This window comes from Callionymus lyra, chromosome 4, assembly GCF_982586985.1.
Source record: "Callionymus lyra chromosome 4, fCalLyr1.hap1.1, whole genome shotgun sequence".
NCBI classification, from domain to species: domain Eukaryota; kingdom Metazoa; phylum Chordata; class Actinopteri; order Syngnathiformes; family Callionymidae; genus Callionymus; species Callionymus lyra.
This window is the reverse complement of record NC_141821.1, coordinates 36,281,187-36,297,494: the sequence shown is the minus strand read 5'-3', so window position 1 is coordinate 36,297,494 and position 16,308 is coordinate 36,281,187. Positions and strand designations below refer to the sequence as shown.

Genomic DNA, 16,308 nt, shown 5'->3' with positions numbered 1-16,308 from the left:
GTCAGGAGAGTTTTTATGTCTGTCACAGCCTCATTATCACTCATTTTCAATTATTAACCCATATAAATTGACACCGTAAAAAAACCTAATTGGTTTCTTATCTTCAAGTGGCATGTGACAAAACTGAGGAATGTATTTTCAAAGCCTATACTAGTAGGTTGTTTTTCTCAACACACCCCACAGATTTTATTTACTAAACTCTTCTTATCTTGTTGCCAAAGCTAGCCATGTACGATTTGATGGCTTTGCTTAAATTACAAAAAACACTTAAGAATAAAGCAACTATCCTCAAAACAGAGTAAATAACCATATTTAAATGGGTTTCTTTGGCGTTACCCATAAGTTCTTTGAGAACTTATGGGTAACAAAAACAGCATTAAGTTATACAGTTTCTTACTATTAGGTTAAATGATCCGTCACAGCAAAAAGCCTGAGACTAAAATAAAAAAAGGTGAAGGTCCACCGATGTGCTTGACCAAATAGCAAAACATTAGCCACATGACTCAGTTATAAACATGTAAAAAAAATGAATGATTAATCTCATGGAAATGTGTCAAGGAAGTAACGGCAAAAACACATTGAAAACAAAGCTCAGAAAACACAATGTCACACTCACCATTTTCATTCACTTCTTCCTCATCTATGTGCTTATTCCAGAACTCCCAGCTCATTGCATTCCTAGTTGTAGTGTCCAAAGTCAGTGCAACAACTATTTCTTACTTCTAAAACACTGAACTTCAGTCCTGTCTTTCGATTGGCTGCTGGACTGCATGCTGAGTCGTCATGGTTGGTTGTTCTCTATCGTGACGTGGCTCAGCGTCAAAATTGGGTCACATGTGTTTTCAAGGTTTCTAACCTTTGATGATATCAGAGTCTGGTTCTATATATGACGGCACAGTTTTTAAGATCAGAGATAAAAGTTGATTTATTAGTAGATGTAAACTTAACAGGCTGAAAGAAACAAGAAAATTGTCAAAGAGAAATTGGACTTTTGCTCTTTACTGGAAAATACACAAGAATGAGCAGCTCTGATGTGTACTGGGGGAAAAAAGGAATGTTTGTTCATACTAGATATAACCAGTCACCCTCAAATACTATTGTTTAGAGTGTGGACATTCTGAGAATGCCATAGCAACTATCAAATTCCCCGTTAAACATTTACATTGGTAAGATATTTAGTTGGAATTATGATTTAAAGTTCCTGTTTCTAAATATTTGTTTTTTTTAAGTCAGTTTTGGTCATATTAGATACAAACTCAAATCTATCCAACTATGTTTCTAAAATTAAACATGTATCTTTTTTTTCATTATTTAGAATAATGAGTAATTGTACTCCAAGTTATATTTTAGTCAAGCATTGCTAAATTCCCTTTTAATTCAATGTGGATGTCAGGAGAGTCCTGGGTACAAACCATGTTATGTTTGTTATACAAGTTTCTTCAATGTTCATTTTTTGAAAACTAATCAAGTCAGTTGACTAGATGAAACAAAAAAAGGAAATAGGAAAGAACTATATTAGCCAAATTCAATGAAAGCAGAACCAGACCTCAAATTCCATAGAAGATAAAAAGAAGTAAAGGATTTGATTCCTCTGACATGGGCACATTAGTCAAAATATGATCATCACCACCTCCTAAGAAGGTGTAAAATTGAGTAAACATTACAAATGTAAAAAGATTGCCGTGGTAAGTAACTATTAAAAGCGATCAAATATTATTGGATGATGACAAGCAATAGTGTTTCCAGTACATGGGAATTTAGAGAACATATTCAATGGTCATGACCAAATGTCAACATGTCGGACATGTTAGCATCCAGACCAGACTACAAAGAAATGACTACTTGAAAACATTTTTCTGTTATGACTGTAATTAACCGTTTATATTGAAGCAGCAAAAAGTATTAAAAGGTGCATCTTGGACAAGCTGCCAGAAGAAGTGGGAAGTTAAGGAAAAAAAAGATTGTGTATAGATTTATCATTGATGTGACAAATAAGTTTTAATCCACTTAAGTAAAAATTGATTTGTCAATTTTTAAGATAAGGATTCGTACGCATGCTGGAAAAAAGATTGTGACACAAGAGCCATGGTTGAGAAGGTGAACCTTGAACTCCTGAGATCCAATTACCATGGGAACTAGAAGCACATGTGACCTTGAAGTGACGTTGAAGGAACACAGTGACCATCTCTGGAACATTTTAATTTCTAAGACATTTCTTTGCCAAGGACAGCCACGAGCAGTGGACTAAAGACTGTCCATGAGTTTTATTATTTCAGGACTATCAGAGGAAGTAGTAAAAGATTACTTGGATACGTGTCATTTTCTTAATCTCACCCTGTTGAGAAAGCTCAGCTCAATATTTCATCTATACATTTATAAGAACTGGATTCAAGACAAACACCTTTTATAACATTTACAGCTGGAACTTATCTTAAGCAATATTTATTTATTCATTACTAACATGGACATGAGTAATTTAAGGAAATCTATATGATGCAAGGTCTACTGAATTATTTTCTTTCAGACCAACATTTTATTTAAAAAGTGGACAAAAAGTAGATTTTTATCTGGGTGAAAATCAAAACTAAATCTAATAAAAGTACTGTTCAGTAAATTGACTCTCAACAAACCTGACACTACTTCCTCTTACAGCAAGCGGTATTAATAACGGATCTGTTGTGATTCATTAACTATTAAGGAAAGATGTGAGCGCATATATTTATGACCTTTGTCAACTAAACGTTGTTACTTAATGTAAGGTAGGTCAACATAATATGAAATTACTGAAAAATACATATTTGAAAACACTCTTGGTTTAGCTTCATTACTAGGCCCAGCTTCAAAGATATATGAATATTATACTTAATTCAATCTAGGATGAAACTATACTGCATGTCATGCAACGTTTCAAAGGTTAGCTGAGATCAGACATTATCATCATCTTAATCACATTGTTCCGGATGTCGCACCCACTTAAATATACAGAACTCTGTAATCTGTAATCTTAACAATATTACAAAATTGTTTGCACATCAATTCCTTTCAGTTCATTCGTTATATATACATGTTCATTCGACACAAGGAGGTGTGAAGCCCAAACGTTCCACAGATTTTTATTTTTATATTTTTGGTGTCAAGTAAAATATATATTGATGGCATCTTTATATTTTTACTTAAGTTGCCATCTTAAATCACAGTAGACAATTTATTAAAAGTGATTTAACGTGACATCTCAGAACCAGCCATTAAAAGTTTTCAATAATTTAAATTTCCATTCAAATAGTGTTTAAAAGAAAACGCTTCCAGGTCCAGAGGGAGGCAACTTGTGACCTTTCTGTGTGGAGTTTGTATGTTCTCCCCATGTTGCGTGAGTTTACGCCGGAAACTCTGGTTTCCTCCCACAGTCCAAAAACATACAGAGGTTGATTGGGAACTTGAGTAAATTGTGTCTCCTCCATAAGGGAATAAGCGGTAGAAAATTAATGAATGAGTCATGATCATCTAATTTTACTTCATAGAATTATTGGGGATTAAATATATTATTAAACTGTTGGTTCTAGAAGTTGAACGACAGACAAATACTCTTTTAGTCTTGAGATCCCAGTTGCCAGGATTTAAACAAACACGATGTGAGATAATGAGTCCCTGAAGTAGTCTGTTAAACACCCTGACATATCAGGAGAATAGAGATCTAATGAGCAGTTTAGTGACTCTAGTCAATGATAGGAAAGGAGGGAAAGCATTACCCAGGACTAAAGCACAACTTAACAGTCGTTTTCTTCTACACTACAGTGTTCAAGCAGAAAAGACACAGCTACTGAAAATAAATTCTTGATTTCCATCCAGCATGACGCACAATCAGTCTGAGTGCAAACACCAAAACCCAGAATTTGAGACCGACTCCTGACACAGGAAGGTTTCTGCTGATTCCATACAGTTGGTTGTAACACTAACCAACTTTCCTCCACAAACCACTGTGTAATTTAAAAAAAAGAAATGGTTGTTTGATGAGTCAAAACAAGACTGCTCTTTTCGCTTAAGCTGACACAATGGAAATCCAAACAGGCGGCAGACGTTTGGACATTTTGGGGAGAGAGTTTTACTATGCCTGTGCTTAAAATGCATTTTTACACAAGTAGGTATCACAGAGAGCAGCAAATGATCTTGTGAGAGGAAAAAAGATTCAACTGTGATCAGCATGTCAATTAATAGGTAACACAGGAAGTATTCAAACTCACCGAAGCTTTAATCAACATAAAACAGAATTAATGAGACTAAGTTTCATTTAAATACTTTTTTCAATTCAAAGATTTAAAAATGACGAGGGAACCTTCAAAGGCACCAATCATAATTTGTTACTAGATGCTACATTTACCCTCTGCAACTGTTTGACATTCATCAAACGTCTTAAAAAAACGAAAGTTGCGTATGTAACTACGGTTCTATGAGTCCTGGATGACCGCCAGAGGCGGTGCTTCAAGCACTGAATGTATCCATCTCGCGCATGCGCTGTTCGAGTTTAATACCAACAAAGTCACCTGTGACCCCTGATGACCCCGGATAGGGTATATCTTCCGGTGACATCAGAGGATCTGTTCCTGTAGAATCTTCTCGCGAAGTCACAAGGATTCTGAGTGACAGAACGCTCTAGCGGTCATCCAGGACTCATAGAACCGTAGTTACATACGTAACTTTCGTTCTATTTCTATCCAAATGGCAGGGGGTGACCACTTCCTTTATATGCGTGGGTAAACATCCACGATCCTGTGAGACAGTCACTGTTTGGAAAGAGCACAGCCTTTCCTAGGGCCACCATAGCAAAGGAAGAGCTGGTCCGACCGTCTTATACTTGCGGTTGCAGCTACATAGGTCCTCAGAGCCCGCACAGAACACAGCAGTCCCAACCTGTCTTCCCCTTCCAGGGGAATAAATTGTGCCACTTGAATGGGACGGTTGAGGTTCGATAATGACAGAACCTTTGGGAGAAAAGCCATATTTGGCCAGAGGGTAACCCCTGAGCCGTCTGAGCTCCACCGCAGACATGACTCACTCACAGACAGGGCATGTAGCTCCCCGACACGCTTCGCTGTAGCAATGGCAAGGAGAAAAGCAGTCTTAGCAGAAACCCACTTCAGCTCTGCCTGAGCCAGGGGTTCAAAGGGAGGCAGACACAAAGCGTCAAGCACCAGGTGCAAATCCCATGCTGGGGCACGCTGTGTGCGTGGGGGGCGTAATCACCACGCGCCCTTTAGAAAGAGGGACACTAGTCTGTGGGACCCCACTGTGTCATTATCCACCTGAACATGTCGAGAGGAAATGGCTGCCGCGTATACCCTCAGTGTAGCAGGGGACCGGCCACTGTCCAATAGTGACTGGAGGAACTCCAGAATCTTTGGGACTGAACAGTGAACAGGGTCCTCACCCCTGTCTGAACACCATGCAGTAAACAGTTTCCACCTATTTGCATACTGCAGCCGAGTAGAAGGCGCCCTGGCATTTAGTATAGTATCGCAGACAGCATCTGAACACTCCGTCAGAAGCGGGTTGGGCCCTGCAGCGGCCAGACCCATAGCTGCAGGCGAAGAGGGTCGGGATGCCAAATCTGGCCCTCTAGCTGAGACAGGAGTTCCTTCCTGTTGGGGAGGCACCATGGTGAGCTGCGGCAGAGCCTGCGCAGCAGTGGAAACCATGTTCTCCCTGGCCAGAAGGGGGCTACCAACAGCAGCCTGTGACCCTGCTGGAGGACCCTCTGTAGTGTTAAAAATATCAGAGGGATTGGGGGAAAAGCATAGAGGAGACCTTCTGGCCAGTCGTGCGCAAGAGCATCCTGGCCCAGAGGCAATGGGTCGACTCCTCTGTGGCAAACAGATCTACCTCTGCTCTGCCGAAGATGTCCCAGATATTGAGCACCACCTCTGGATGAAGCCGCCACTCCCCCGACGGAGGCTTGCCCCGAGAGAGCAGGTCTGCGACCTGATTCCGGTCCCCGGGCAAATACATTTCTTTCAGGCTGGCCAGGCGTGGAGCCGCCCACAGCAGGATGTCCCGGGATGCTTGCAACAGCTGTGCAGACCTGATGCCCCCCTGGTGGTTTATATGCAATACGGTCGACACATTGTCTGACCGCACAAGCACATGTCGCCCTCTCAGGAAGGGAAGAAAGTACTGCAGGGCCATATACACAGCTCGTAGCTCTAGAACATTGATGTGCTCCGAGCAGTCTTAAGCAGACCACAGCCCCTGGGGTGTACGGTTTTGCCACACTGCACCCCATCCTGAGAGGGAGGCGTCTGTTGTGATGGCCTCTTGATGGAATGCAACCAAACCCATCTACATGCCTTGGAGGAGAAAACTTCTCTCTCTCCACGGAGCTAGAGCAAGGAGGCAACGGTGTGACACCTTGAGTCTCTTGTGCCGGTGACACCTGGCATCCAAATGAAAGTTGTTCAGCCACCACTGAAGGGGATGTAGCGACAACAGCCCCAAAGGGACCACGGTGGCGGCAGCCGTCAGTTTGCCTAGGAGTCGCAGAAACTCCACGTAATGCAACCACATGCCCCTGCAAAAGAGGGGAAGGAGGCGGAGGATGTCGTCCACCCGCTGTGGTGAAGGCCAGGCCTTCATTGAGACTGTATTGAGTGTCATCCCAAGAAAAATTGTGCTCTGTGAGGGAACTAGGCAACTCTTTGTAGAGTTTACCCTGAGACCTAGTCGAGACACATGGGAAAGAAGGCTTGTGGTGTCCAGGGTCACCCGAGACCGGGACAGAGCACAGATGAGCCAATCGTCTAGGTAGGGCAGGATCTTCATGCCCTGCGACTGCAGGGGCGAGAAGGCTGCCATCACAACCCTGGTAAATACCCGCGGCGAAAGGGAGAGGCTGAACGGGAGCACCCTGAACTGAAAATGCGACCCTGAAAGGCGAACCTCAGGAACTGTCTGTGGTGTTGTGCTATGGGCACATGAAAGTAAGCATCCTTCAGGTCTATTGAAGTAAACCACTCCTGCCTGGAAACAGTGCCCAGAACCTCTGCAGGGCTGAGCATGTGGAATCTCAAGACCTTCAGGAACTTGTTGAGTCCCCTCAAGTCGAGGATAGGGCGGAGTCCGCCATGTTTCTTTGTTACCAGAAGGTAAGTCGAGTAGACCCCTCCTGGTTGTAACAGGGGATCTATCTGCTCGATTGCACCCTTGTCCAGGAGGACGGACCACTCCTGGTTGAGGGTTTGGGCTTTTGCCGGGTCGCGTATGATGGTCATCTTGACCCGGCCAACGATTGGGGGCCGGCGTCGGAACTGAAGTTTGTACCCGTTGGTCAAGGTGGAGAGCACCCAAGGGTCCCGGGTGGAAGCAGCCCAATAGCTGAGCTGCTGCTGGGAAAAACCGACGGCCGAACCCAATGCCTCAGTGCCGGGTCCCCCGGCCTCGAAAGGCTCTGGGGGTACGACGGACAGTATGTGGGGCCTGAGGTTGCCCAGAGGGCAGCCGCTCAGGGGCTCGAAAAGTCTGTGCCGCCTGCTGAGCAGGCTGTGGACGTGGGCGCTGAGACCTGAGCCTCTGGGGTAAGCCTGTGGATGAGAGCAGCGCTGGGGGGGAGCTGAAGAACCCCTAGGTCTGCCTGGAGGAGGCACACTCCTGTGAAGCCCGGACAGCTGCTGTTGAGTTTGTCTGGCTTGGACAGTTCGCTCAAGTGCCTCTAGCCCTGCAGGTCCAAACAGTTCCCCCGGTGCCACTGGAACACTGCGGAGGGTTCTCCTGCATGCCTCTGTCAGAGGTGATTGTGCCAGCCAGACCTGGCGGCGAGCCTGGATGAGAGTGGACATCAACCGCCCCAGCTCTCTAGACATCAGCGCGAATGCCTGCAGGGAAGCGTCACTGAAATTATGGACGGAAGCATCCAGTGGAGTCTCATGTAGGGATGCTGATAAAGCAAGCATCAGGTGCGTCATAGGCTTTGGAGAGCAGGTCATCCGTCACCCGACACTGGGGACGAGGACACCTCGCATCCGGTCTCAGAGCCTCATCAGGTGAGACAATTAACGCAGCTATTGTTGGCTCAACCGCTGGTATGCGGCCCAAGCCAAACTTGTGAGCATCCTGCATGGCTGCCAGGGTCCGGCCGTCTGAAGTTGCATGAGAGAAGGCTCTAGAGTCCCTCCAGCATGCATGCAACTCCCTCAAATATTCGTCAGATGGAGGCACAGTAAAGTTGGTGGGAGCTGATCCGCGCCTGAAAAAAGCACTGGCCGAAGCTGGCTGAGCCTGCATTATATCCAACTGCAGGCAAGCCAGGGCCGTACGAATGATGGCCCCCATTGAGCCGTCTTCAGGACCAACAGTAGAGCTGTGGGCTGAAGAACGGGAGCCCGCCGTGGAGGCGTGGGAGGCTACATGCTGTGGCACCACCTCCTCTCCATATTTGGCGAACTCAGTGGCTGAAGCTGCCATGGAGATTACATCCTACTACGGTTCCAAGATGGCTGGAGGAGGAGCAGGATCCCCCAACTCTCTTTCACCAGTCCCAGACTTGAAGGCCAGGAAGAAGGATCTCATTTGATTAACCTCCTCCGTTAATTGGTCCACCTTGGAAGCAAGTCCGGACTCTTTAACCTTCTTCCTAGAAGTGGGGCCTCTAGTCTCAGCAGCCCGCCATTTAGATCGGCGGGATTGAGCTGGAGTCTGCCGCTGGGCTGAGGTCAACTGCTCAGGCAACGAAACGAGGCCCAACAGTTGTTCCACCTCAGCAAGTCTGGTAGCCCTTACTCCCGGGGCATGAAGCTGCAGTTCATACAGGGATCTTCTGAAAGACCTACCCTCAGATGCTCGAGACCAAGGCATGAGGGACACATATCATGGCCATCCTCAGGTTGCAGAGAAGCCATACAGACTGAGCAACAGTGGCCGCCAAGCATCTTAGTAACGAGCGGAAGGCCACACAGAGAAAAAACAACAAACGCTGGGAGCGAAAACACAGCCTCCACCAACGAGAGTTACACATATGAGATAGAAGTAGCACAAACGCTGGGAGAGGGAGCGAATATGCTGTCGTCACCAACAACTATAAACGAATCAAAAGCGAGTGCAATAGGTAGCACGGGTACTCAGTAGCTGAATATCAGCAGTACAAATGTCGGGAGAGGGAGCGAATACACTGCCGTCACCAAAATAAATCAAAATACAACCAAAAGCGAGTACAACAGGTTGTACTGATATTCAATGATATATAAATATAGAGTACAATGTCGGGAGAGGGAGCGAACACACTCCCGTCACCAAAAGAAATCAAAATACAACCAAAGCGAGTACAACAGGTTGTACTGATACTCAATGATAGATATACAAATATTTAGTGTACAAAGTCAGGAGAGGGAGCGACTACACTGCCGTCACCAAAATAAATCAAAATACAACCAACAGCGAGTACAACAGGTTGTACTGATATTCAATGATATATAAATATAGAGTACAATGTCGGGAGAGGGAGCGAACACACTCCCGTCACCAAAAGAAATCAAAATACAACCAAAGCGAGTACAACAGGTTGTACTGATACTCAATGATAGATATACAAATATTTAGCGTACAAAGTCAGGAGAGGGAGCGAATACACTGCCATCACCAAAATAAATCAAAATACAACCAAAAGTGTGTACAACAGGTTGTACTGATATTCAATGATAGAGTACAATGTCGGGAGAGGGAGCGAATACACTCCCGTAACCAACAAAGAATTAATGCAACCAAAAAACGAGTACCACAGGTTGCACCAGCAAAATGTAATAAGAAAGTTGGTACTGAGCCAAACGATGACGCAGAAGTGTCCACGGCAAACCGCTACAACTTCTCAGCGTCAAAGTTCGTTGCAGCCTCTGGAGGGCGAAAGTTTCGGAGCTCCGACAGAAGTCGCGAGACTACCAGCAACGCACGAAAGAACTAGTCCTTGAGCTAGCTCGGTGACATGCTACCTGTGCAGCGAGAACATGAAAAGGAACAGATCCTCTGATGTCACCGGAAGATATACCCTATCCGGGGTCATCAGGGGTCACAGGTGACTTTGTTGGTATTTAACTCGAACAGCGCATGCGCGAGATGGATACATTCAGTGCTTGAAGCACCGTCTCTGGCGGTCAGTAGGGACAAAATAGAACATAGTCAATGCCAAAACACACACAACTAGTAGCTCAGAGTTCCAACATTCACAAGCGGAACCATCATGAATAAGGAAAACCCATAACCACACCCACTCTGCTGTGATTGGTCAAGCATCGGTGTTTGTCACTGTATGTCATCAATGCAGGAAGTAATCTTGCCTTCTAGGAGGTGTGATCACAGCTGGCTGGAGGAGGAGTGAAGCCCATTATTTTCTCATTATGGCATCTGCTCTTGTAACCTCCCATTCGCCGAGATTTCAGACGGGCGAGAACTTTATAAAGTAATAAGTTCAGAACATGGTCATGATGAGAGACTTACTGGGATCTTGGAGAGAAAGACTTTAACATTTAAATCATGGGTGTAAATCAGGGGAGTTGGGTTTTCACATTAGTTAAACTTTAAGTGCAAAGTTTAATCCTGAGTTTTTTAAGCTCTGATGATTGTACCAACCAAATCGTGTCAGATCACACACATTTTGTAATCGTCATCCCAGGAAAGTTGATTCGGTTATTTCCCTAAACACTGTGTTTCATAAAGTCCAGCTTCCTAAAAGACAGGGTCATTCTGTATTTTTATTGTGTCTCACAAGAACTCACTGAAACATGCAAAGAAAACAAAACAAACTGGATGAGAAAACGGCAGCAAACAGGAAGGCTAAAATGACTCAACACAAGGGCAACCAACAACAAAAGCTGCATCAAAAAATAAAGATGTTTAAATTTCAAATTGAAACATAGTTTAAAATTGATTTCAAGAATTTCGAACCAAGATTAGTCGCCAGAGTCCAAACTTCCTGACAGAAGGACTGACATTAGTTAATCTTGTGATCTTTCTCAACTGTAGCTCAAGTTTAATGCCTGACTAACAAGATGCATGTGACACAGAGGCAGAGCCAACAGGACACAGCCACGATGACATGAATCTTAGCTGTTGAGGGAGAGCACTGTATATAGAGAGGATTACATTTTTTCCAGGAATCTACCGTCACTGTGACACAAACAAAAGTGTAAAAAGGAAATAAACACCATAAGCCATTGCAAAGGCTGTCCAGCAATCTTTACAATGACTATTAAAACAGAAAGAAAAGGTGATGAGTATAGAGCCCACTAACATCAGCTTGTCTGGTTTCTCTTTTCAAGTGTAGTTTATGAGGTTTATGTTGACAGGTACCTGAGCTCAGTGGGGGGTCATCGTCGGTGGTGGAGAAGTCGAGCGTGGCCCCTGCGATGTCAACCAATTCATCATCATCTTCATCACGATTGAGGTTCTCCAAGCTTCCAGAAAGATAACCCGAATTGTCCATTCTTTGAAATCCTGCCAATAAAAGCAGACTTTTTAAGTTTTTTAGTTCTTCCAAAAATAATTCAGAGTATAGTTACCTCTAAAACTAAAGTTCGGCTTAAATGTCGACCACAACGTTGACATGTTTAGCGAATAAACCTAATCGATCTCAGAAAAGTAATATAGAGAAAATATCTGAGGACAATCGTTCGCTTGAGAGAAAAAATGACATCTCCGATTACAAGGAAGTTTTTTGGCAAACACCTCGCTGTCACTTCCTGCGATGAATCCACTTGACACTCGAACTAACGCTTCGCAAGCGATGACGCAAACGTCTACCATCGCAACTCCAGTCATCTGACTTCTGTCCAGCACATGGAGCATTCAGTACAACATCTAGTCATTCATTGACGCTCAGCATGACGTTACCTGTGGAGAAGAAGAGCAGCTGCTCGACGTCTTGTGACTCGGATTTGTCTGCTTATGTCAACAGTAGCTGATGGAAACTTGGGGCGCAGCAGACTTGAAAAGTCTGTACCATTGTGTGAGAAAACATGTAAAGGTTAACAGCGGAAAATGACGAAAAAAGTTCCCGATATGTTCCAATAACCGCCGTGAAGATGTTTGATCGAACGGGTTGTTTGGAACTGAGGCTGAAAGCTTAGCGTCAAGCTAGCGAAGCGAGGGGACTTCCGGGAGAACTTGTGGCAAAACGTACACAGTAAAGTTTGTTGTGTATAGATACGATATAAAACCAATTCATTTATTCTTAGGCTTTGCTTGCTGTATTCATCTAATCCAAACTATCTATTTACTTTGCTTTCGTGGTGACAATTAATCTTTAGGTGATGGTACCAAATCCCTGTTATTGTCGCGTTGACGTTTATTTTGAAGGCAGGAAAATGAATACATGGCAGAGCAATCGTCATGTCTACAAACGGGTCAGTGGATCCGTTCGATTGTTCGGCCACGAATGCCGCAGAGACAGAATAAATCATGTCTTATTTCGTGGCTTTCTTTTAAAAAAGATGGCTGTCATTTTAAAAGCATGACAATTACGGAATATGACAACGCTAAACAATAAATGTAAACATTGTTATTGTCTGATTGAAAAGTCTATATTTTACTTCAATGGTTGGAAATCCATTTTGGGGCCACGTACTATACAGAGGCTGTTGTGAGGGGCCACAAGCAAAAAATAAGGAGCGAAAAGTACAGCATTACGAAGTACAATTACCAAACAGGAATCAGGCTTAATATGCAGTTAAAAAGTCACTTTATAACGGAAAAAAAGTTTTCAAAAATATTTATGTTCACTTTAATCTTTTTTAAGGCCAATATTATCCCTCAAACAAAATAAAAGAGGAGGACCAATCTCCTTAAACTAAAACTCAACTAAACTAAAATAACTACAGTACACAATAAATACAATACAATGTTAAATTGTTAGTTTGGCCCCCATACCTCCTTTTACCCAGGTCTGCTTTATTTTATTGTTCTATTTTACTATTTAACATCCTACCATCTAGTTTAGCCTGAAATGGTTTCCCCAACTTGTTTTGCAACCCTTACTTCACTATTCCTGTCCCCATGTCAATTTTCAATAACTCTGTATGTTCCTTTAGTTATTATCATTTAGTTTCAACTACACACAAATGCAATTTTTCAAGTTTTTTTTTTCTGTGGGCAAGAAATGTTTAGTATAATTCATTTGTTAATAACATTTTTGAATAATATCTTTATTAACCTGATGCCAGGTGGATAAGAGAAGAGGTAAAATAAAGTATTTAATTCATGTAAATAAAAATGTTGGGCCCATTTTATAAGATGAAAAGAGTTGAACTAAAAATACACAGACAATGAGAAACAAGAACATAGAAGCACGTTGTTTAAAATACTATTATTTATGGTATTGAGCTCAAAAATACAGATTTTTGTAAAGCATTTGACAAAAATACTTTTATAATCAATATGACAATCTTATAAAAGAATAGAACAACAAGGCAGTCGTATAAAAAAAACACTGGAGTTGCTGAGAAGCCGCCAGCCAGATTTTAAGAACAAAGAACAGCACAAAGTATTTATTTTTTAGCAGTCAAACAGTAAACTGGACATAAGACATATATTTCCATGAAAAAAAGTCCACCAACCAGACATAAACACTGATTTTCTGAAGTGAATTCTGATTTCTGATATCATTAATGATGATAAAAGAGCACAAATTAGACACAAATATTAGTGGGCAGAAAACTATTCATATAGTTATGTAGTGTTTTACATTTACAAGATGTTTTTTCTTACTTCTTTGTATGTTTGTTTTATGTGTTCATTTTTAAATGGTGGATTGTGCCGACTTAAAATAGTCTTAAATTTGTGTGTAAAATATACATTTTTTCAAACTGGAAACTGTAAAAATAAGTCAATCCAAAATGCAATGATGAACAGAAGATTATAAATTAAGAGGTGAAATAAAGAACTTGGCATCCAAGAAAAACAATCTCTTTAAACTGTCAGAATATACATTATAACTTTACTTTGGAATTTTAAGCACCTTTTACAACAACTAGTCATATTCAAATCAAGATCCCTATATACACATGGTATACATTATAAACACAATTGTCTTCTATACATCACGACAAATGATTGGAGTCTCAGACTCTCATCAATATTCAAGCTGAATACGAACCGGTGTAACAGTAGAATATGAAGAAGATAATAACAGAATAATAATCTAGGACGTTAACCAGCAACAGATTAACAATGTGTTCTCTGAACCAGGAGACTTGAATATACAGATTATTAATAACAAAAAGCAGCGTCTCAGTGACATTCATGAGAAATGTTTTTGGCAATATAATGTTTTTTTAGTGTTCAGTCAAGGCACAACAAGCCACCATCTTGCAGCTCTTCACATCTCCACTCATTTTGGCGTGAATAAAATTACAGATAGGTAGTGTGGTTCAAATGAACATTTAAAACTGAAATTTGTAGGATTTCTTCAGATGTCAGTGGTTATATGATGATTAAAAGAGGAGAATTCAAACAAGAAACACATGTTCTTTAAGTGGACTGCAGTCTTGGAATTAATACTATTGTCCTCCTTCAACCGTCGTATCAAAACTGTCCATATCCGATCGACATTCCCAAGCCTAGGCCGAGGCCGAGGCCGAGACCCAGACTCTCCCTCAGCCCTCGCAGTTGCTCCTCTCCCAGCCGGATCTTGTCCTCAAGCTGCCTTTGCTCCACGAGCAAGGCAGCTTTCATCTTCACAAAGTGGCTGCAAAGGAAATAAATAAGTGACAGATCAGACTTTTATTTGATTGTTTCCTCAAGGTAAAGCATATACTGACAACTTTCTGTAACTACAGAAAATTAAGATGCACATTTTATTTATTGTTATTATATCTATTTTAAAATGTAGGATGTGTTTTTAAAAATCTTTAACAGTACATAAACTGATATATAGATATGTCTAAAACACTTTTTCTGCAAATGTTACTAGTCATAAATACAGATGATTTTTACATTCATATGATGATATAATGATATAAATATAATCCTGAAAATGTTTATTGGTAGTTTAACAATGAGCCAAACTCGATCTTCAAAAAACTAGTAATTTATTTCTAAATAGTTAATTATTCACACAGGGAAAATGTCTGAACCAGTTTTAAATCCTCGTACCTGTAGTCTCTGTGCTGCTCAGGGGAGAGACAGCGACCTAACACCCGACTGACCGCCTGCTCTCTCCGGTCTACGTGGTCTTTTAAGTCCTGCGCCTCAGTCAGCTGCCTCATGAGCTGACGCTTCTTCTCCAGCAGAGGGAGCTACAACACATGGCGTCAAGGCATCGCGTCAAACGAATACGTCACTCTATTTTTTGAACATTCAAAAGTCGCGTCCTCACCCGCTCATGCTCATCAGGATCCAGCGTCTCCAGTGTGGTCTCCACCCTCAGCAGCCGCCCGGACAGCGACAGCAGCAGACTGACCACTTTGTCCAAGTCGCCTATGAACATGCGGAACTTGTCCACCTCGTTGGGCTTGCACACAGCCACCACCATGTTCTCCACCTGAAGACACACCTTTGAAACCACCAGCTTGGAAATGCAAAGCGCCTCAAGAGCTGGCAAGATTACTGACCTCTTCTCCGAGCTGAGAGTTGGCCCGGATGTCCTCCTGCAGGCCCCTCTGGGCCTCTCTCAGCACCCCTAGCTTCTTACGGAGACTCTCCATCAGCTGCTTCTGCAGCACAGGAGGAGCACAAGGTTCAACGTTACATAGTTGGAACATTTTCTCAAATGCTACCTTGTAGGTCAATTCGTCGTCATCGTCCTCCCTGTCATCCGTGAACTCCTTCATCTGCGACAGAAGCTGAGCTTTGGCTGCAGACGTGCTGTAATAGGAGGAGCAGCTGGAGCTCGCCCCAGACCTCCTGAACAGTGCGAGAAAATGATCGACACACTTAAATATCGTTTCATGTTTTTTTCACAGTACCCAAGGTTGTCTAGCTTAAAGTTCAATAACATGTTTTTATTACCATTTGAGATACATTGATACATCAATCAAAATGAAAGAATTTAAAGATCCTTCACATTAATTCATGATCTTAACATGGTTCAAAACTTCTAGGAAGAAAATTGCTGTTTGGACAGCCAATCATAATAGTATCTTACCCATCATGTTTTCACTTTTTTAAGGCGATTGAAAATGTGATTTAATAAAAGTAAATGCCATTTAAATGCCTTTAAAGTTTTCTTAAGTGCATGTGCATTAGTGTTTTGAAAGAAGAAGACAAAGAAAGATAAATCCTTTTTTTGGCTTTCAAACCATATTATATTCTTATGATAATTCTTGTATGGTTGACATTTCA

The 16,308-nt window shown here is 42.3% G+C and overlaps 2 protein-coding genes across 6 annotated transcripts in view; both read right to left on the bottom strand.

Moving 5' to 3' along the window:
* The window catches only part of clcn5b (Cl-/H+ antiporter 5b), a 33,355-nt gene extending 21,270 nt beyond the window's left edge, over positions 1-12,085 (bottom strand). The window contains exons 1-2 of one of the 3 annotated variants that reach the window (XM_087790085.1): positions 11,863-12,085; positions 11,323-11,466 (exon numbers count right to left, since the gene is read on the bottom strand). In XM_087790085.1, the coding sequence (XP_087646211.1) occupies positions 11,323-11,455 (133 nt within the window). In that variant the 5' untranslated portion in view covers positions 11,456-11,466; positions 11,863-12,085. Of the gene's footprint in view, positions 1-616; positions 749-11,322; positions 11,467-11,531; positions 11,681-11,862 lie in introns of those variants that run through there. The other 2 variants (XM_087790084.1, XM_087790086.1) reach the window with 2 other exon arrangements.
* A 2,432-nt stretch (positions 12,086-14,517) lies between these two features.
* The window catches only part of shroom4 (shroom family member 4), a 41,923-nt gene continuing 40,132 nt past the window's right edge, over positions 14,518-16,308 (bottom strand). For 2 of the 3 annotated variants that reach the window (XM_087790081.1, XM_087790083.1), the window contains 5 exons: positions 15,744-15,870; positions 15,579-15,680; positions 15,344-15,508; positions 15,121-15,263; positions 14,518-14,713 (listed from right to left, as the gene is read on the bottom strand). In XM_087790081.1, the coding sequence (XP_087646207.1) occupies positions 14,551-14,713; positions 15,121-15,263; positions 15,344-15,508; positions 15,579-15,680; positions 15,744-15,870 (700 nt within the window). In that variant the 3' untranslated portion in view covers positions 14,518-14,550. The remainder of the gene's footprint in view (positions 14,714-15,120; positions 15,264-15,343; positions 15,509-15,578; positions 15,681-15,743; positions 15,871-16,308) is intronic. The other variant, XM_087790082.1, reaches the window with a different exon arrangement.